We start from the raw sequence: 21,632 nt of genomic DNA, 5'->3' as shown, positions 1-21,632 counted from the left end.
AAGATGCAATCGCCGTCCCTAAATTGCTCTTAAACAGTGGGAAGCAAAAAGGTGCTTAAAACATCAATGTAGGCCTGTGCTGTGATAGTTTCACACAAAACAACAAGGGGTGAAAGCCCCCTCCATGAAAAACACGACCACACCGTAACACGACCGCCTCAGAATTTTACTGTAGGCGCTACACGCGTTGGCAGATGACGTATACCGGGCATTCGCTGTACCCACACTCTGCCACCGGATCACCACATTGTGTACCATGATTCGTCACTCCACACAACGTTTTCCCACTCTTCAATCATCCAATGTTTACACTCTTTAAGCCACGCAAGGCGTCATTTGGCGTTTACCAGCGTGATGTGTGGCTTATGAGCAGCCACTCGACCATGAAATCCAAGTTTACTCACCTCCTGCAGTGGATCCTGATGCAGTTTGGGATTCCTGTGTGATGGTCTGAATAGATGTCTCTCTATTACACATTACGATCCTCTTCAACTGTCGGCGGTCTCTGCCAGTCAGTAGACGAGGTCAGCCTGCACGCTTTTGCGCTGTACGTGTCCCTTGACGTTTCCCCTTCACTATCACATCGGAAACATTGGACTTGGGTATGTTTAGGAGAGTGGAAGTCTTGCGAACAGACGTATGACACCAGCGACACCCAATCACCTGACCACGTTTGAAGTCCGTGAGTTGCACAGTGCGCCCCATTCTGCTCTCTCACGATGTCTAATAACTACTGCAGTCGCTGATATGGAGTACCTGGCAGTGAGTGGCAGTACAATGCACCTAATATGGAAAACGTATGTTTTTGGGGATGTCCGGATACTTTTGATAACATAGTGTATCAGAGTGGTGTGGCGGTGTATGTCCAGGCCAAAAATGCTGATTCATTATCTGCCAGCACTTTTTTTTGATCAATGTTGTCATATTACAGCTGAAACAATTACACATGTCATTTGCTGCTGGTATCACTATCGGCATTTCCTTACCTGCAAGGTCATACCAGAAATATTGACATCCTGCCATTTAGCAAGGTCAAGGAGTGAAGGACCTCCCCCCCCCCCCTGCACCTCTGCAAAATCAGCCTGAAGCACACACCCCCTCCTCCCCCTTCGCCTTGTGCGCCATTCCCACTGCACTGTATGCGTGAACGCGAGACTCGACTGGAGTTAACATTGTAAAACAAACTGTAAAACAATTTAGGAGAAATATCGGAATGGTGCGAAAAGTGGCAGTTGACAGTTGACCCTAAATAACGAAAAGTGTGAGGTCATCCATATGAGTACTAAAAGGAACGCGTTGAAGTTCGGTTACACGATAAATCAGTCTAATCTAAAAGCCGTAAATTCAACTAAATACCTAGGTATAACAATTACGAACATTTTAAATTGGAAGGAACACACAGAAAATGTTGTGGGGAAGGCTAATCAAAGACTGCATGTCATTGGCAGGACACTTAGAAAATGTAACAGACCTACTAAGGAGACTGCCTACACTACGCTTGTCCGTCCACTTTTAGAATACTGTTGCGTGGTGTGGGATCTTTACTAGATAGGACTGACGGAGTACATCGAAAAAGTTCAAAGAAAGGCAGCACGTTTTGTATTATCGCGAAATATGGGGGAGACTGTCACAGAAATGATACAGGATTTGGGATGGACATCATTAAACGAAAGGCGTTTTTCGTTGCGACGGAATCTTCTCACGAAATTCCAATCACCAACTTTCTCCTCCGAATACGAAAATATTTTTTTGACACCGACTTACACAGGGAGGAACGATTACCAAGATAAAATAATGAAAATCAGAGCTCGTACGGAAAGATATAGTTGTTCATTTTTCCTACGCGCTATAAGAGATTGGAATAATAGAGAGTTGTGAAGGTGGTTCGATGAACCCTCAGCCAGGCACTTAAATGTGATTTGCAGAGTATCCATGTAGATGTAGGTGTAGCTGTAGAACGTTCTTTTAATTAATAATAAGAGAACTTTGCGATTACGTTAAATGAAGTCTGAACTGTAGAATGGATGCAAAACTCGAATTATCGTGTAACGTGTTGCAACTGCAAGTGGTGTTACGGTTGGCTAAGTATTACACAAATCGATTGGGCTATGCAACTCCCAATATCGATAAAGAAGTACAGTCAATACAAAATACAGTCAGCTCCCTAGGCACTGAATCCTCTGACCCTGTTCAAACTGATAACTTTGGTCCCTGTGCACATAACAAATAAATTGAATTGTCTAACCTCTAGAGCAGCAACGGAGTAACGCGATATATTCTGGTCTCTCATGAAAAACAAAAATATGCTAGCTACAGGCTCAGCAGTGTGCAATGCTGACAGTAATATTTTGCAATGCACCTGTAATTCTTTTGGCTGATAAATGAACACATGTATGAGAAATCCAACTTCCTGGAAAAATATATGACCTGGACAGGAAGGTGGTACAGTTTATGATGAATTACTAACACTGTATTTTTCTTAGCAAAATTGTATTGTAAATTAAGTTTAGCTTTTCGAAAGGAACATCTGACAATTGAAGTTACATTACTCACAACTGATTCACAAACAATGATATTTAAACAGCATATATTATCTAACCTCATTAAACCAAATGCAAATCATCAAATTACATATAGCTCTGTTAATAAATCTTAAAAGCATAACAAAAATGAAATATCTAACTAGCCATTCTATCAAAACCGTCCACGTACATTCTGTGGTTACTCAACAATTACAAATTATCAGCCAACTGATCTATACTAACGCGCTGGCAAAACAAAATCATAATTGTTGAACATCTTTACCTTGCTTGCATGAAGACTTCTGCTTCCATGGTCAACAATATTGGCATACTTAAATTAATCTAACACTTGGTGGCTTCACACACCACGCCGAAAAACTGCCTACTACATCGTCTTTCCCTCACAGACAGCTAGTTACAACCGTGCGCCGAGAGCTCTCTTACTGCAACACTGTAACAATTTCAACCAAAAACAGTATCTTTGGCTCTGCGGTCGTGCACAGTCAGCGATCCGCGTTATCGAGCCTACCAGAGACATACATCGTTTATAGCATACTAGTTTCATTTTAATTTACAGTGGAATATCAGGTCTTTTAAACATGGAAACAGAAAAGATTGTAACAACTACGGAGGTATCTCTTTAATCAGCGTTGTGGGTAAAATCTTCGCAGGTATTGTTGAAAGGAAAGTGCGAGTATTAGTTGAGGACCAATTGGATGAAAATCAGTGTGGGTTTAGGCCTCTTATAGGTTGTCAGGACCAGATCTTTAGCTTACGGCAAATAATGGAGAAGTGTTATGAGTGGAACAGGGAATTGTATCTATGCTTTATAGATCTAGGAACGGCATATGACCGGGTTCCTAGGAGGAAGTTATTGTCTGTTCTACAAGATTATGGAATAGGAGGCAAACTTTTGCAAGCAATTAAAGGTCTTTACATGGATAGTCAGGCAGCAGTTAGAGTTGACGGTAAATTGAGTTCATGGTTCAGAGTAGTTTCAGGGGTAAGACAAGGCTGCAACCTGTCTCCACTGTTGTTCATATTATTTATGGATCATATGTTGAAAACAATAGACTGGCTGGGTGAGATTAAGATATGTGAACACAAAATAAGCAGTCTTGCATATGCGGATGACTTAGTTGTGATGGCAGTTTCGATTGAAAGTTGCAAAGTAATATTTCAGAGCTAGATCAGAAATGTAAGGACTATGGTATGACGATTAGCGTCTCCAAAACGAAAGTAATGTCAGTGGGAAAGAAATATAAACGGATTGAGTGCCAAATAGGAGGAACAAAGTTAGAACAGGTGGACGGTTTCAAGTACTTAGGATGCATATTCTCACAGGATGGCAACATAGTGAAAGAACTGGAAGCGAGGTGTAGCAAAGCTAATGCAGTGAGCGCTCAGCTACGATCGATTCTCTTCTGCAAGAAGGAAGTCAGTACCAAGACTAAGTTATCTGTGCACCGTTCAATCTTTCGACCAACTTCGTTGTATGGGAGCGAAAGCTGGGTGGATTCAGGTTACCTTATCAACAAGGTTGAGGTTACGGATATGAAAGTAGCTAGGATGATTGCAGGTACTAGTAGATGGGAACAATGGCAGGAGTGTGTCCACAATGAGGAAATCAAAGAAAAACTGGGAATGAACTCTATAGATGTAGCAGTCAGGGCGAACAGGCTTAGATGGTGGGGTCATGTTACACGCATGGGAGAAGCAAGGTTACCCAAGAGACTCATGGATTCAGCAGTAGAGGGTAGGAGGAGTCGGGGCAGACCGAGGAGAAGGTACCTGGATTCGGTTAAGAATGATTTTGAAGTAATAGGTTTAACATCAGAAGAGGCACCAATGTTAGCACTGAATAGGGGATCATGGAGGAACTGTATAAGGGGGGCTATGCTCCAGACTGAACGCTGAAAGGCATAATCAGTCTTAAATGATGATGATGATGATGATTAATACTCTTATCATAGTCTGGTGCCATATACAAGTGTGATCCAGTAGATTCCTTTTAACATTTATGTCATATTTCGCTGAAACCAGCACCCCTGTACCCATGAGCTCTACTCTAATTCATGTCCAATGTAGCGTAAATTTGCATGTGTGTGTGTGTGCGTGTGTGTGTGTGTGTGTGTGTGTGCGTGTGTGTGTGTTGTCAGCATGAAGCACCATCCCACCAACCCCAAACCTCGCGTGCCGCGTGCGCGCGAGGAACGCTTTGTATCATACACCACACTCGTGTTACACTTCTCAGCAGCACTTTCTCGTCATTGCACGAACACAAACACAGTGTGTCCACCTCTCCTGCCACCGCTACGCCCCACGGCGGCCTCCTGTCGACGTCATCGTCAATGGCGGGGTTCCCAACTTCTTTCGAGCAATTTGTTCAGGGCTCGAGTATTTGTTATAACGAGAAATTGATTTAAAGTACTCGATAAATATGACGCCTCCGTATCAGCGTAAAATACACAACTTGACAGAGCTCGGGTATTTGTTATTACAAATTATCTTTGTGAATTAGCTCGCACGTTACGGTTTATTGATACACAGTCAGCACGGAATGAGAAAACGTTGTTTTTGTGAAATACAACTAACTATTTGTTCGGGCAAAGTAATGAGTAATATCGGCAAGGTATCTCAAACTGACTCTGTATTTCTAGATTTTCAGAAGACTTTTGACTCCGTTCCACAAATTGTGTGCCTGTGGGGTATCGTTTCAGTTGTGCGACTGGATCCGTAATTTTCTCTCAGTAACCGACGGAAAATCAGCGAGTAAATCAGAAGTGATGCCCGAGGTTGGTCGACCAGCGCTGCAAACCTAAACAGTCTCCCGTTTCATGCCGACATACACAGAGAAAGCACGCACGCACCGTACAGTGGCTCTGAAATGCTAGGGTGATAATAGATGGCCAGAACGAGCAGCTATTTTCGGGACTGTAATTGCCTTGACATAGCTGCTTCGTGTCGCATAACCAATAAAAATTATTAACAACTGTTCCTGTAGAGTATTAAAACCAATGTAAAATACCTTTCGTAAACATCTATATGGCAGTCTTGCAAGAATACGGACAGTCTCACGCAGATATCGAGATTGTAAATGTGCCATGTCTTCGTTTTGCTCTTCACAACTATTAAATACTTCTCATTTGTCCCGATGAAGGCTGCGACGAAAACGGACACTAGAGATAATGGCCGCGGACGCGTACTACGATTTTTTATGTAATTTACAGAAAAATTGAAAGTAACATCCTGTGCCTCCCCGTCCTCCCCCACCCAAGGACACGTAACTGCAGCACTAATAGTTTAACGGTCATTGGGTCTACGTACATCACGAAAAAAAATAGTTCTTATGCTCGTATTTTCGTTATTACTCGACAGTGAGATAATTGTCAAATTGTGCTTGTAGGACGGATCGTCGTTGGAGGACGGTAAAAAAATGGAGAAATTTCCTCCTGGTGCGATGATACACAAATCTTTCTAAATACAGATAAGACTAAAATAATGCGCATTGACTCATTTACATATCAGGAAGCCATAAATTTTTCGATACCTTTGCCAGCAAACACAGAAATCGTAGCTTCTGTTGTTATTGTAGTAATTGAATTAGGTACCGTTGTGTGCCCCTACACGGCACCAAAGTCAGCTTCAGTTCCTCACTTAAGTATTAAAAGCAGACAAGCTGAATTTGTGGTAAATCGAGGCAATTTTCTGCTCGTCTAAAATTATGCCAAGCCGGTGAATGTGAGCCGCCCAACCCCCAGCTTGTTACGACATGTCGAGACGGCGAAAAACGAAAATATTTACATGTGAAAGGCAGCACCAGCTGTGGGTACGAGTCAGATATCTGACGCGTTTCACCTGTTGAATATAGTGCTGCTATGGGAGTCAGCGTGGTTTATGAAAGCTGTATATGGGCAGGGCATAATAATATTATGTGATTCTTGAGTTTCTCCCGGCGTATTTGATAATCAAAATATCCACGGGTATGCTGCCGGTCTATAGTGTCCAATGGGCACAATATTTCGGCGATCAAACATGTCGCCATCATCAGGTGAACTGATGGACTGAGCTCCTGTGAACGTGCCGGCACGGAGATCCGTACGCTATGAGTTCCCTCTGAGCAGCCATAGCGTACGGATCTCCGTGCCGGCACGTTCACAGGAGCTCAGTCCATCAGTTCACCTGATGATGGCGACATGTTTGATCGCCGAAATATTGTGCCCGTTGGACACTATAGACCGGCAGCATACCCGTGGATATTTTGATTAATAATAATATTGTTTGACGGGATGGTTTACCCTGTGCACGAGTAGACAAATCACAGAGAGTTGTCAAACACAAGACAGCAGCAGTTCCGTAAGGTGTTTGTTACCCGACACCATATTGAAGCACGCTCTAAAACGCCAGTTACTAGCGTTTAAAACGCTTATACGTTCTGGTGCCTATCGATAATGTCGTTCACCCCTATGCTTGCGATTTACATATAAGTATACTACGTAGTGCGTGGTGCGGCGGGGCGGCGTCGGTCGTCTTCGTCTACTCTCTCCCTCTTTCTCTCACTTATCGGAAGTCCACCTACCTCGATATTCCTTCCGATGTCCTTTCACTTTATAGTAGCAGATACGTGCTAGGCAGTGTAAAGCAGCGTTGATGAAACCACTACCTAATACCTACCACACAGAGGCCGCGAACCGCGAGACCGCTACGGTCGCAGGTTCGAATCCTGCCTCGGGCATGGATGTGTGTGATGTCCTTAGGTTAGTTAGGTTTAAGATGTTCTAAGTTCTAGGGGACTGATGACCACAGATGTTAAGTCCCATAGTGCTCAGAGCCATTTGAACCATTTTGAACAGAGGCCGCGTAACTGGGGTTGAAAGTCAGTTCCTGGATGTTCATATTCCAAAAATCGGGCATTCGGAGGATGCAGTCTACTTGCCGAAAGCATTTAAAATTAGATTGAATCTGCTTTTTATTCATATGGAAAACTATTAAATGGCTATCAAACCCTTATTTAATATGGTAATGCTCTGTCATTCCTAGTTCACTGTCTGTACAACATACACTACTGCCTACTAAAATTACTACGCCATGAAGATGACATGCTACAGACGCGAAATTTAACCGACAGGAAGATGATGCTGTGATATGTAAATGATTAGCTTTTCAGAGCATTCACACAACGTTGGCGCCGGTGGCGACACCTACAACGTGCTGACATGAGGAAAGTTTTCAACCGATTTCTCATACACAAACAGCAGTTGACCGGCGTGGCCTGGTGAAACGTTGCTGTGATGCCTCATGTAATGAGATGAAATGCGTACCATCACGTTTCCGACTTTGATAAAGGTCGGATTGTAGTCTATCGCGAGTGCGGTTTATCGTATCGCGACATTGCTGCTCGTGTTGGTCGAGATCCAATGACTATTAGCAGAATATGGACTCGGTTAGTTCAGGAGGGTAATAAGGAACACCGTGCTGGATCCCAACGGCCTCGTATCACTAGCAGTCGAGATGACAGGCATCTTATCCCAATGGCTGTAACGGATCGTGCAGCTACGTCTCGATCCCTGAGTCAACTGATGGGGACGTTTGCAAGACAACAACCATCTGCACGAACAGTTCGACGACGTTTGCAGCAGCATGGACTGGTCTCGGAGACCATGGCTGCGGGTACCCCTGACGCTGCATCACAGACAGGAGCGCCTGCGATGGTGTACTCAACGACGAACCTGGGTGCATGAATGGCAAAACGTCATTTTTTCGGATGAATCCAGGTTCTGTTTACAGCATTATGATGGTCGCATGCGTGTTTGGCGACATCGCGGTGAACGGACATTGGAAGCGTGTATTCGTCATCGCCATACTGGCGTATCACCCGGGATGATGGTATGGACTGCCGTTGACTACACGTCTCGGTCACCTCTTGTTCGCATTGACGGCACTTTGAACAGTGGACGTTACATTTCAGATGTGTTACGGCCCGTGGCTCAACCCTTAATTCGATCCCTGTGAAACCCTACATTTCAGCAGGATAATGCACGACCGCATGTTGCAGGTCCGGTACGGGCCTTTCTGGATACAGCAAATGTTCTACTGCTGCCCTGGCCATCACATTCCCCAGATCTCTAACCAACTGAAAACGTCTGGTCGATGGTGGCCGAGCAACTGGCTCGTCACAATACGCTAGTCACTACTCTTGATGAACTGTGGTATCGTGTTGAAGCTGCATGGTCTGTACCTGTACACGCCATCCAAGCTCTGTTCGACTCAATGCCCAGGCGTATCAAGGCCGTTATTACGGCCAGAGGTGGTTGTTCTGGGTACTGATTTCTGAGGATCTATACACCCAAATTGCGTGAAAATGTAATCACATGTCGGTTCTAGTATAATATATTTGTCCAGTGAATACCCGCTTATCATCTGCATTTCTTCATGTCGTAGCAATTTTAATGGCGAGTAGTGCAGTTTCACTCGGAAAGCAGCCAGAATTTTTGCAAGTCCGACCCGACTAATTTTCACGATATAACAGTCATAGATCCAGCACTCTTCGCTAGTTAAACGTTCGGTCGTGCCAGTGGTCTTCTTAGTAAGAAGTATTCGCCAAAGTATTCCGTACAGAGCACGAAATAGGCCATGCGGAATTTTTACTGTGACCAAAATGTTCACACGCTGATAAATCTCCAACTATTTCAGAAACACCAAACTTTCATTAAAATGTTTGTAACTCCAGTTGCTTCAGTCACGACACGCTCTAACCGAAATGAACTCGCTAGTTCTTCATCTTACAGGCTACTTTTACCGAGCTATCTAACATGGTGCTATCCGTAGGCCGGTTAGCAAACGACTATCTCGAACTATTCTATTCACTGCCTACTCTATTATATTCGAGCGGAAACAGCTTAATTCTGATTGGCTGTTGATCTAAACGACCAATCAGAATATTCCTTTCAGATCATTCTCGCGGCAAAACTTGCCTTATCCAATCAATAATCTAATAGTAAGAACCATAATTAAACCTTCAGTTTCTAGTATATTGTTTAATCAAATGAAGTGAAGTTCAACATATTCCCCAAATTGATAAATAAACTTATTCCATCTCTTTCTTTCTTGCTGCTTTTATACAAAAGCGAACTCACAGCGACATACGTCATCTGAATCGTGGTTGACCATAACTTTCCCACGGGTCGTTTGTACAAGGTCTTACATAAAATGACATATTAAGTACCACATACACTCTCTCGATCATTCTGACGCACTCACACAGCAAAATTATAAGTCTTGAGCGATTTTTGTATTACGTAATATAAAGTAAATAAAGTTTTGGAAAGAAAATACTAATTAATTGATTTTACGCTCTCATAACTTTTTAATGGCTTCAAATGATAATGAAAGTGAATGTGTTATTGTTTCTAACTGGGTTTTAAAACATTAGCGTCAGTTTTAGGAGTTTTAGGTAATTTTCATTATCTCCGGAACTATAATAAATAAATGTCTGAAATTTCGACAGCATCATTCCATTACGATCAAAAGGCTGTGTACCAAATTTGAACAAATTCGAATAAAACTAATATGGATTATTTAGATATGTAGATGGTATTAATTTTTCTACCGACTCAGTGTTACTCTATGCAGCAAAGCGAAATAAAGAATGTAGTCATCCTGCAGCCACCGTACCAAACGGTTGCCTGCCTTACTGCAACGAATGTCATCTCGCAATAACTTGCTACGTTATAGTGGTCTTCAATTAGAGGTCATCCACGTATGTCACCTCCAAGTGAATTTACGCTTCGTCGAGGAAAGCAAACTGTTTACGTTGGAAGTTACCTTAGAATTCGCTTACCATAACGTAAGCAGTCATGTGGCAATTTTGGAGATGCGCTGAACCGTATCACTGTCCAAGCAACTTTAATATACCGCTTCTATGCCATATCAGCTATAGGTAGTGTTTTATTAAAGCTCTATGCAGACAAACACGTATGCAGTTCGCCGAGTACGACGTGCTGTGTGAATTGTGCTTATAGCCTGTTAAAAACTACTTATTTTGCAGTTCGGCAGGAACACTTGGAGGTGCTACGTCTCTCGCGCAATCTAACATTTCATTCAACTCGTCAATTACTAGCGCTATAAATAAGGAAGAGCTGCACTATGTCTTTATTTTAGCTTTACCTGTGACAGCAAATTACTTACGGACAGTTTGCAAAAATATATTTTTTTTCTGTCGACGTTTCCGACTTTGCAACATGCGGGAGACTTTTTTATTATTGAAGTTAGGTGGATGCATTAGGGAATGTAATCTCAGGAACACATCAAATTTTCAACTACTCCAAACCGGAACTCTGTCCGAGTTTTTCCAACACGAGATAATTTAAGTTAAATATAGTGCACAACTTTTCGCACGTGCGTCAAGCACTAAGCGCCGTACGTATGGTTTAGTTACGAGAAAAGATACTTAGATTGTAATTAACCTATTATTAATTATTTCTGATCCACCTGTTTATTTAAAAAATTATGCTTGTTTATCGTCGTGAGATGACGTATCGTAAATAGTCGAGAAAGTACCTGCGAAATTGGTAAGGCTATTGCCATCCGACAAACAAATCCAATATTGTACGTTAAATGAGACCGTATGAATGTACCCTTGCAAATATGGATATCATCGAGAGAATGGTTCAGTTACACACAGCCTTGCCCAGCAACATACTCATACGCCAGACAGTCTCTGCAAAGCAGGAATGAAAGGCAAGTGTAGCCCCGACTAGCATACCGTTCTCGTCGCTAAAAAGTGTTAATATAAAGCAGTTCTTCATCGTCACCATAGAATTTATCCTCGACGATACTAGAACTCATAAAAAAAACATTGTGAGCATCAGATGTGTCCATCTTTCTTTTATGAATTGCGAAGACGTTCAGTTTACAACGCAAAAAGGTGACGATACTCACTGATTTCAATATTCTGCGAGACTTTAATGTTCACTGTTCGAGATACTGAAACATGTGAACGATGATCGCGCCACTAATGATCCAAAAATTCCACATATGATTCAGCCCCCATTATTATAGATATCATATTCTGGTAAAACGGCTTAACCCATTTCACTTTCTCGAAGTTCTACACGGAAAAACGTGACTTGACTGTAATAACTGAGCTTATACAACTCAACATCATCTCCAATGGCATGACAGCTGAGTCCATACTGTGCTGGTGGTGATTCACCATTTTGTAGAACCTACGTCCACGTCATGGTAGACGGTTGTGCGGCCAAACGTAGAAACACCGGATGCCATCACACTACTGCGATCGTCGTCATCCAGCATCTGAAATGCTGTTTCTTTTGCAACAATCTGTAGTCCGAAATCCCTGTAAATCAACGAACACGTCGTACATGGTTCTACTTTGAGAGTAACACATGTGCTGGTGCTGCTATCAGACTATGGCTCTGAGCACTATGGGACTTAACATCTGAGGTCATCAGTCCCCTCGAACTTAGAACTACTTAAACCTAACTAACCTAAGGACATCACACACATCCATGCCAGAGGTAGGATTCAAACCTGTGACCGTACCAGTCGCGCGGTTCCAGACTGAAGCGCCTAGAACCGCTGGGCCACACTGGCTGGCTATCAGACTATGGCTGCTGTGCTTTTGTACCTGGAAAGCTGAGTACATATGCGGGAGCGTGCCGAAGACCGCTTGCTCCCTATTGGTTTGTAAAACCGGTGGGTGGGGAGCGGGTGGGGGGGGGGGGAGGAGGGCGTGTCCTTCCGCCACACAGATTCCGCTTCTATGTGCATAATGCTTATGTAGGTGACAGAAGCTTGGTCGTGTAATTAGACGCTGACACACAGGTAAATAGCAAAGCTGAGCGGGGTCGAATAACAACAGTGGTTTATGTACAATCGTAGAGTTGTAGTCCAATATTTTGCAAACAATCCTGTCCTGTAAACCTTATTCAGCCTGTATTTCATCAAGTCCAATAGGCACAAACACATACATTGGAATACCATTTGCAAGCCCAGTCTCTATGCACTTGTTGGGCTCAACACTTTTGGTACTCGAGGAGTACAAGTACTGATGCTTTGCTCCAATTGGCCTGTAATTACACTATTGTGCAAAAGCATGATGAAATTATAGTACGGTCTCTCATATATGGATGCCAGTTCGTTAGTCTATCTACTGCAAATGCTAGTGCACTATAGAGATCATATATATTCAGAACACTCGAATGTTTTAGATAAATGTGCACATCCAAAGATGCTAATTCAAGCATTGCCTCACCTTGTGCATCAACTACTGAAACCTTACATCCAATCATAGGAACATCTATAGCCATATGAGAAGGGTCATACTCGTCTGTTATTTTCTTATCTGTATACTTCCTCATGCTGCAAAGATAGCCCCACTCATGCCATGAAAACTACGCTTTAGCCCAGACATGTTGTGCATTTCCTCCATCTAAAATTACTTCAAAGTCATTGCCTGGTGCTAGACCTATATTTATATGTTTTGACACACTGGCAATTAAATTGTACGTATTGGCGAGCAGTAGTATTCTGAGAGACTCAGGTCCAGACTGTGCTACGGCATAGTCAGATGACACCAGGTCCAAAAAGTCAGGAAGATGTCCAGTCGGCTGCAGTTGGGTGTCTCCATGCAGCACTGGATCAGGCACTCACCGTAGTTGCTGTGCTAGTACTAACAGCTGCCGCTTTGCATCCGTAACCGTTAAAGCAAAAAAGGCTAAGTACAATGAAGCACACACTCTTAATACTAATTACAGAGAAACTGATGTAATATACAGGGTGAGTCTGGAGGGAAGGTACATGGTTTTGAAGGGTGATAGTGATCCTGAACAAAAGACTTCATGTGGAAGTATGGCCTACTCCGAATGGTTTCCGAGATAGAACACATTTAATATCACTTTTTTACGGTTTTCTCGAATAACTCGAAAACCGCACCCTCCAGCGAAACTGTGTCTCAGCACAAAATTATACTATATTAAATTTCCTACAAAAAATGTCCTATTCCTTTTTTGTCTCTAGAACTAATGGTTTATGCGAAGAGAGAAGTTTCCCGACTTGATACACCGCAAGTGTCCCGTATCAAACTGTTCGTCTCAACCTACTACCTCAATCTACATCTACATCTACATCTACATTTATACTTCGTAAGCCACCCAACGCTGTCTGGCGGAGGGCACTTTACGTGCCACTGTCATTACCTCCCTTTTCTGTTACAGTCGCGTATGGTTCGCGCGAAGAACGACCGTCTGAAAGCCACCGTGCGCGCTCGAATCTCTCTGATTTTACATTCGTGATCTCCTCGGGAGGAATAAGTAGGGGGAAGCAATATATTCGATACCTCATCCAGAAACGCACGCTCTCGAAACCTGGACAGCAAGCTACACCGCGATGCAGAGCGCCTCTCTTGCAGAGTCTGCCACTTGAGTTTGCTAAACATCTCCGTAACGCTATCACGGTTACCAAATAACCCTGTGACGAAACGCGCCGCTCTTCTTTGGATCTTCTCTATCTCCTCCGTCAACCCGATCTGGTACGGATCCCACACTGATGCGCAATACTCAAGTATAGGTCGAACGAGTGTTTTGTAAGCCACCTCCTTTGTTGATGGACTACATTTTCTAAGGACTCTCCCAATGAATCTCAACCTGGTACCCGCCTAACCAACAATTAATTTTGTATGATCATTCCACTTCAAATCGTTCCGCACGCATACTCCCAGATATTTTACAGAAGTAACTGCTACCAGTGTTTGTTCTGCTATCATATAATCATACAATAAAGGATCCTTCTTTCTATGTATTCGCAATACATTACATTTGTCTATGTTAAGGGTCAGTTGCCACTCCCTGCACCAAGTGCCTATCCGCTGTAGATTTTCCTGCATTTCGCTACAATTTCCTAATGCTGCAACTTCTCTGTATATTACAGCATCATCCGCGAAAAGCCGCATGGAACTTCCGACACTATCTACTAGGTCATTTATATACATTGTTAAAAGCAATGGTCCCATAACACTCCCCTGTGGCACGCCAGAGGTTACTTTAACGTCTGTAGACGTCTCTCCATTGATAACAACATGCTGTGTTCTGTTTGCTAAAAACTCTTCAATCCAGCCACACAGCTGGTCTGATATTCCGGAGGCTCTTACTTTATCAGGCGACAGTGCGGAACTGTATCGAACGCCTTCCGGAAGTCAAGAAAAATAGCATCTACCTTGGAGCCTGTATCTAATATTTTCTGGGTCTCATGAACAAATAAAGCGAGTTGGGTCTCACACGATCGCTGTTTCCGGAATCCATGTTGATTCCTACAGAGTAGATTCTGGGTTTCCAAAAACGACATGATACTCGAGCAAAAAACATGTTCTAAAATTCTGCAACAGATCGACGTCAGAGATATAGGTCTACAGTTTTGCGCATCAGCTCGACGACCCTTCTTGAAGACTGGGACTACCTGTGCTCTTTTCCAATCATTTGGAACCTTCCGTTCCTCTAGAGACTTGCGATACACGGCTGTTAGAAGGGGGGCAAGATCTTTCGCGTACTCTGTGTAGAATCGAATTGGTATCCCGTCAGGTCCAGTGGACTTTCCTCTGTTGAGTGATTCCAGTTGCTTTTCTATTCCTTGGACACGTATTTCGATGTCAGCCATTTTTTCGTTTGTGCGAGGATTTAGAGAAGGAACTGCAGTGCGGTCTTCCTCTGTGAAACAGCTTTGGAAAAAGGTGTTTAGTATTTCAGCTTTACGCGTGTCATCCTCTGTTTCAATGCCTTCATCATCCCGGAGTGTCTGAATATGCTGTTTCGATCCACTTACTGATTTAACGTAAGACCAGAACTTCCTAGGATTTTCTGTCAAGTCGGTACATAGAATTTTACTTTCGAATTCACTGAACGCTTCACGCATAGCCCTCCTTACGCTAACTTTGACATCGTTTAGCTTCTGTTTGTCTGAGAGGTTTTGGCTGCGTTTAAACTTTGAATGAAGCTCTCTTTGCTTTCGCAGTAGTTTCCTAACTTTGTTGATGTACCACGGTGGGTTTTTCCCGTCCCTCACAGTTTTACTCGGCACGTACCTGTCTAAAACGCATTTTACGATTGCCTTGAAATTTTTCCATAAACGCTCAACATTTTCAGTGTCGGAACAGAAATTTTCGTTTTGATCTGTTAGGTAGTCTGAAATCTGCCTTCTATTACTCTTGCTAAACAGATAAACCTTCCTCCCTTTTTTTTATTCCTATTTACTTCCATATTCAGGGATGCTGCAACGGCCTTATGATCACTGATTCCCTGTTCTGCGCTTACAGAGTCGAAAAGTTCGGGTCTGTTTGTTATCAGTAGGTCCAAGATGTTATCTCCACGAGTCGGTTCTCTGTTTAATTGCTCGAGGTAATTTTCGGATAGTGCACTCAGTATAATGTCACTCGATGCTCTGTCCCTACCACCCGTCCTAAACATCTGAGTGTCCCAGTCTATATCTGGTAAATTGAAATCTCCACCTAAGACTATAACATGCTGAGAAAATTTATGTGAAATGTATTCCAAATTTTCTCTCAGTTGTTCTGCCACTAATGCTGCTGAGTCGGAAGGTCGGTAAAAGGAGCCAATTATTAACCTAGCTCGGTTGTTGAGTGTAACCTCCACCCATAATAATTCACAGGAACTATCCACTTCTACTTCACTACAGGATAAACTACTACTAACAGCGACGAACACTCCAGCACCGTCTGTACCTTTGTAAAAATTTCGGCAGAATTTACCTCTGGCTTCAGCCAGCTTTCTGTACCTATAACGATTTCAGCTTCGGTGCTTTCTATCAGCGCTTGAAGTTCCGGTACATTACCAACGCAGCTTCGACAGTTTACAACTACAATACCGTTTGCTGCTTGGTCCCCGCATGTCCTGACTTTGCCCCGCACCCGTTGAGGCTGTTGCCCTTTCTGTACTTGCCCAAGGCCATCTAACCTAAAAAACCGCCCAGCCCACGCCACACAACCCCTGCTACCCGTGTAGCCGCTTGTTGCGTGTAGTGGACTCCTGACCAATCCAGCGGAACCCGAAACCCCACCACCCTATGGCGCAAGTCGAGGAATCTGCAGCCCAGACAGTCGCAGAACCGTCTCAGCCTCTGATTCAGACCCTCCACTCGGCTCTGTACCAAAGGTCCGCAGTCAGTCCTGTCGACGATGCTGCAGATGGTGAGCCCTGCTTTCATCCCGCTAGCGAGACTGGCAGTCTTCACCAAATCAGATAGCCGCCGGAAGCCAGAGAGGATTTCCTCGGATCCATAGCGACACACATCATTGGTGCCGACATAAGCGACCACCTGCAGATGGGTGCACCCTGTACCCTTCATGGCATCCGGAAGGACCCTTTCCACATCTGGAATGACTACCCCCGGTATGCACACGGAGTGCACATTGGTTTTCTTCCCCTCTCTTGCTGCCATATCCCTAAGGGGCCCCATTACGCGCCTGACGTTTGAGCTCTAAACTACCAGTAAGCCCACCGTCTGCTACCTCAAATTGGCCTACGAAAACTACGTACGCTACAGCGCATGTGCGTCGAGCGAGTTTTACAACTTTTCGCGCTCTCTTTGCACGAACCGTTAGTTCTAGAGAAAAAAATGAATAGGACCTTTTTTGTAGGAAATTTAATATAGTTTAATTTTGTACTGCGACACGTTTTCGCTGGAGGGTGCTGTTTTCGAATTATTCAAGAAAAACGTACAAAAGTACTGATAAGGACACGCAGGCGACCCTAAAGCAGACTATTTTGACAAGGACAATGAATAAAGGTATTTAAAAAAAATACGATCGTTCTTTACTGAGCAGCCTTCGAACAACTATTCTGGTAATCTGAAGACCAGCATATCTTATTTTTTCGGCACGTTTGGATCCTGTCTGTTTGTCATCAGTGGTTTGATGCGGCATGCCAGTGAAGATGGAAATTAATCCTTGATGCCCTAAGACATGTCCCACTATCCCGTCTCTCTTCTAGATACAGTTTTTCACATTTTCCAATCCTCGTAAACACCGCAGAATACTTCCTCATTTCTTATGCCGATCTACCAAATTTTCAGGACCCTTTTGTTGCACAACATCTAAAATGTTTTTGTTTTTTCTTTTCCAGTTTTCCCACAAAGCATGATTCACTTTCATACAGTGCTGTGATCCAAGACGTTGAGGAGACTGTATTAGCTGGAAGTTAGCGTGGCTATGAATACATGATGTTTCCTGGTTCGTTTTCGTTGTAGGGACCGATTTTAAAAATCACCTGAAGGAACAGGCATTAGAAATCACCTTCGGCAGTTTCCACAGTTTTCTGCTGTATTTGTTGTTGAGAGATTTGAGGATGTTTATTGTGTAGCGTTTTTAAATATTGCATTCGAGTTCTACATATTTAAATGTTGCGTTATATATAAAGCTATACGCCGGATATCTTAAATTCTTCAGTTACAAAGTGTTCTCGTGTGTAAAATTCTGTGTCTATGAGGGAGGATCGCAATGCAACGCACTATATTTTTTTCTCCCCTGGTATTCCAGCTGTAATGTTTAAATTTAACGGCCAAAGGGAAAACCTGAGTGAAATTCGCTGCGACAGATGTGGCATGCATACCTTTTAGCAATGTCTCCAAGTGGTGTGCATTTTCCAAGAGGACCGTGTGAATTGAAAAAGATACCACAATGGTGTACATAAAAATGGTTCAAATGGCTCTGAGCACTATGGGACTTAACATCTGACGTCATCAGTCCCCTAGAACTTAGAACTACTTAAACCCAACTAACCTAAGGACATCACACACATCCATGCCCGAGGCAGGATTCGAACCTGCGACCGTAGCAGTCGCGCGGTTCCGGATTGAGGCGCCTAGAACCGCTTGGCCACCGCGGCCGGCTGGGCTACATAAGTTGAGAACATTGGTGACTCAGTAGAAAAGTAGGTAAATGAGGTCAGTTCATTTGTGACTTTTTTGTTTTGTTATGTATTACACTTTCTGGTAATACAGTAATTGTGCCTCACTTTCCGATCTTTCCCCGTATTTAGTCACGTGTCGAATGGGTGGTTAAGCCATACTTTGTCAGTTGTGCACTGTCTTGTACCTTGAAACGAAAGGTTTCTACCATGAAACACGAACATTTTAATTTTACCTGTCTTAAAAATGGAAATATTTGTTATTTGGGGATTCAAACTCGGATCTCCTGCATACTAGCATAGCAGGAGACCCGAGTTCGAATCCCAGTCTTGCACAGATTTTCAATTTTCCCCATTAATTTCAGTCAACGCCCGCTTGCAGCCAATGTCTATAATTCCTTTGTGTCTGAATTCATAATGGCTGCTAGACCTTTCGAACATGTCCAAAGAACAGACACCACACACTCAGACACACACACAACCTTGCATATTGTCCATACGTTATATCCATTTTTGGATAATTTTAAGCGTCTTGCACCACTTTACGTTGTCGAACACTTTTTCTAACTCGCCAAATCGTATGAAGACGTCTTGGTTTCTCTTAATTCATCCTTCGATTATCAAGCGCAACGTCAGGACTGACTCTCTGACGCCTTACCTATTCAAATCCCAAACGATCATCTAACAGATCCTCCATTCTCTTTTCCATTCATCTACGTACCATTATTATAAGCGATGTCGAAGCAAACACTGTGAAGCATATATTACGACGGTTTTCTCACTTACGTGGCCTTGCTATCTTTGCGATCGTGTGGATGAAATTTTTTCGCGAGTTTGGTGGCACGTTTCCAGTTTCGTAGTTTCTACGCACCAACTTAAATAGTCGTTTAGCTGCCGCTTCCTACCAGCGATTTTACAAATTCCTATGGATTGTCATAACATTCCTACAGCATAAAACAATTTTCAAGGACTGGAAAATAAAGAAAATACTCTGGTTGACCGTCATACCGGTAATTCGAGTTGTGTGTCATAAGTAGTGGCCTAGCATAGGCTTTTCATCGGAAGGTGCTGGTAGGCAGCCTTTGAAACAGAGAGCGAACTATGAAGGAGAGAGGGGTGACAGACATGTATGCAAATCAGACCCCCCCCCCCCCCCCCCTCTTGTGTGGTAAGAAAGATTTCAGTTAGGCCAAACCTTACAGCCGCTAAACGAATTTGTAATGTTATAGATGGCAACTGTCAGTCTTCCGTACCGAGGTGAAAGTTGCAAATTTCACCAGTGCTAATGTGCGCTGAAAAAATAGAGAGAGACTAATTTTCCAATATTTCAGTGATAAGACAACATTCAAACGGTGACTGTAATTCATTAGGAATGTTTCAGATGTGTCAGCCCTGTTGCAAGATGTATCTCTTTAGACCTGTTTCTGTTTAAATTCACATCAGTAATAGTTTTTGCTCAGATTGAGAGATGAGACAGTTGATATAACAGATATTGTTAACGCTTGCAGCTACCGTATGAGGGCCCGTGAGGTGTCTCGCATCTTCCACGATCGTCCTCGCGCGCCGCTGGAAGAGGCCGTTTGGTGGACGGAGTACGTTGTCAGGCACCGCGGTGCGACCGCCCTGCGCTCTGCCGGCCAGGACCTCTGCTGGTACCAGATAATGCTGCTAGATGTCGTCGCTGCTGCGCTGGCCGCGCTCTGCCTACCGTCGTTGGCAATCTGGGCTGGTTTCAAAGCATTGTCCGCAAAACGTGTAGTGAGTGACGTGAAAAAGAATGAGTAACGGCAGCAGCAGTGTTGTATTTGTAATTGACACGACAAAACCTTTTAACAGGCTTGTATGGTCGGCCTTGAACCCAAATGCTTAAGCAGCCTGAACGTAAATTGCCGACACAGTCCTAATTCCGTAAATGTAGTTCAAGAAATATGAGGACCTCCGTCGGAAACTTCGTCACCCTTGTCATGGGATTAAGATATGTTGAGATATCCAACCTTATCCACAATATATATGTGGAAGAAACTCTTTGCCTATAGTAAATGAAGTTATTGTTAGCAATGTACTGCAATAGAAAGCAACTGTTGGATGCTGAGGCAGCCTTCCTTAAGGTCTAAAAACATTTTAAAATGATTCTGACGACAGCGAGAATTTATTTAACTTTTTTCGCATGTTCGTGTAGATTGTTCATTGTTCTAAGTTTTTAGGATGCTCTGCATGATGGAAACTTTTGACAGCCAGGACTCTGGTTAGCAATATTTGACAAAGAATGAGCACAGATATTTTGGCAGTTAACTTGTTCCTGAACCACAAAACACATTGATGATAATCTTACGAAATTATGTGTGTCATTGAAGAAATATTTAGTCAAGAATTTCAAATCTGAAGATCAACTTCCAATGCCAACAGTGTCTGGGGTACCTCTTTGCCTAAGTTCCGATCTAAAATTTAAATATCTTTGAGAAATAATTGACTCAGGTCAGATAGATAAAGGAGATGAAGATCGTGTGATGAATTTTGTAATGTAAAGGATATTTAGAAGCAAGGGATATCCGTGGAAGGCAATGCAAACAGAAAGTTTTATGTTCTCTGTATCCTGAGAGCCAAAACCGTTCAGGTTGTTAATTTGATGACTGTAGTTAGGTTTGTATTAAACATTCCTGTTTCAAATTATGAGTCAGACCTTTTTCTTCCCTAATGAATGCAAATGGTCAGAAGTGTGCAACAGATGTAGCAGCGGGTTTGCAGAAGCAGAATTGTAAGTAGCAGTGAATTTTAACTGTACAGAATTCTTTATATACTTATATACCTTTCTAGTCGAAGCAATATTTGCAAAAAGAAGGAAAATCTGTAAAAAAATATAGGCAATAATGTAAAATAAAATATGCATGTACACTTTAAATACAGGGTGTTTCAAAAATGACCGGTATATTTGAAACGGCAATAAAAACTAAACGAGCAGCGATAGAAATACACCGTTTGTTGCAATATGCTTGGGACAACAGTACATTTTCAGGCAGACAAACTTTCGAAATTACAGTAGTTACAATTTTCAACAGCAGATGGCGCTGCGGTCTGGGAAACTCTATAGTACGATATTTTCCACATATCCACCATGCGTAGCAGTAATACGGCGTAGTCTCTGAATGAAATTACCCGAAGCCTTTGACAACGTGTC

General features: G+C 42.9%; 1 protein-coding gene across 1 annotated transcript in view; it reads left to right on the top strand.

Moving 5' to 3' along the window:
* LOC124545162 (UDP-glycosyltransferase UGT5-like) overlaps positions 1 to 21,356 on the top strand; it is a 104,587-nt gene extending 83,231 nt beyond the window's left edge. The window contains exons 7-8 of the mRNA XM_047123995.1: positions 19,966 to 20,215; positions 20,294 to 21,356. Coding sequence (XP_046979951.1) covers positions 19,966 to 20,215; positions 20,294 to 20,389 — 346 coding nt within the window. The 3' untranslated portion in view covers positions 20,390 to 21,356. The remainder of the gene's footprint in view (positions 1 to 19,965; positions 20,216 to 20,293) is intronic.
* The last annotated feature ends 276 nt before the right edge of the window (positions 21,357 to 21,632 follow it).

Source organism: Schistocerca americana, chromosome 8 (genome assembly GCF_021461395.2).
Source record: "Schistocerca americana isolate TAMUIC-IGC-003095 chromosome 8, iqSchAmer2.1, whole genome shotgun sequence".
NCBI classification, from domain to species: Eukaryota; Metazoa; Arthropoda; class Insecta; order Orthoptera; family Acrididae; genus Schistocerca; species Schistocerca americana.
This window is presented reverse-complemented; position numbering and strand designations above follow the sequence as displayed.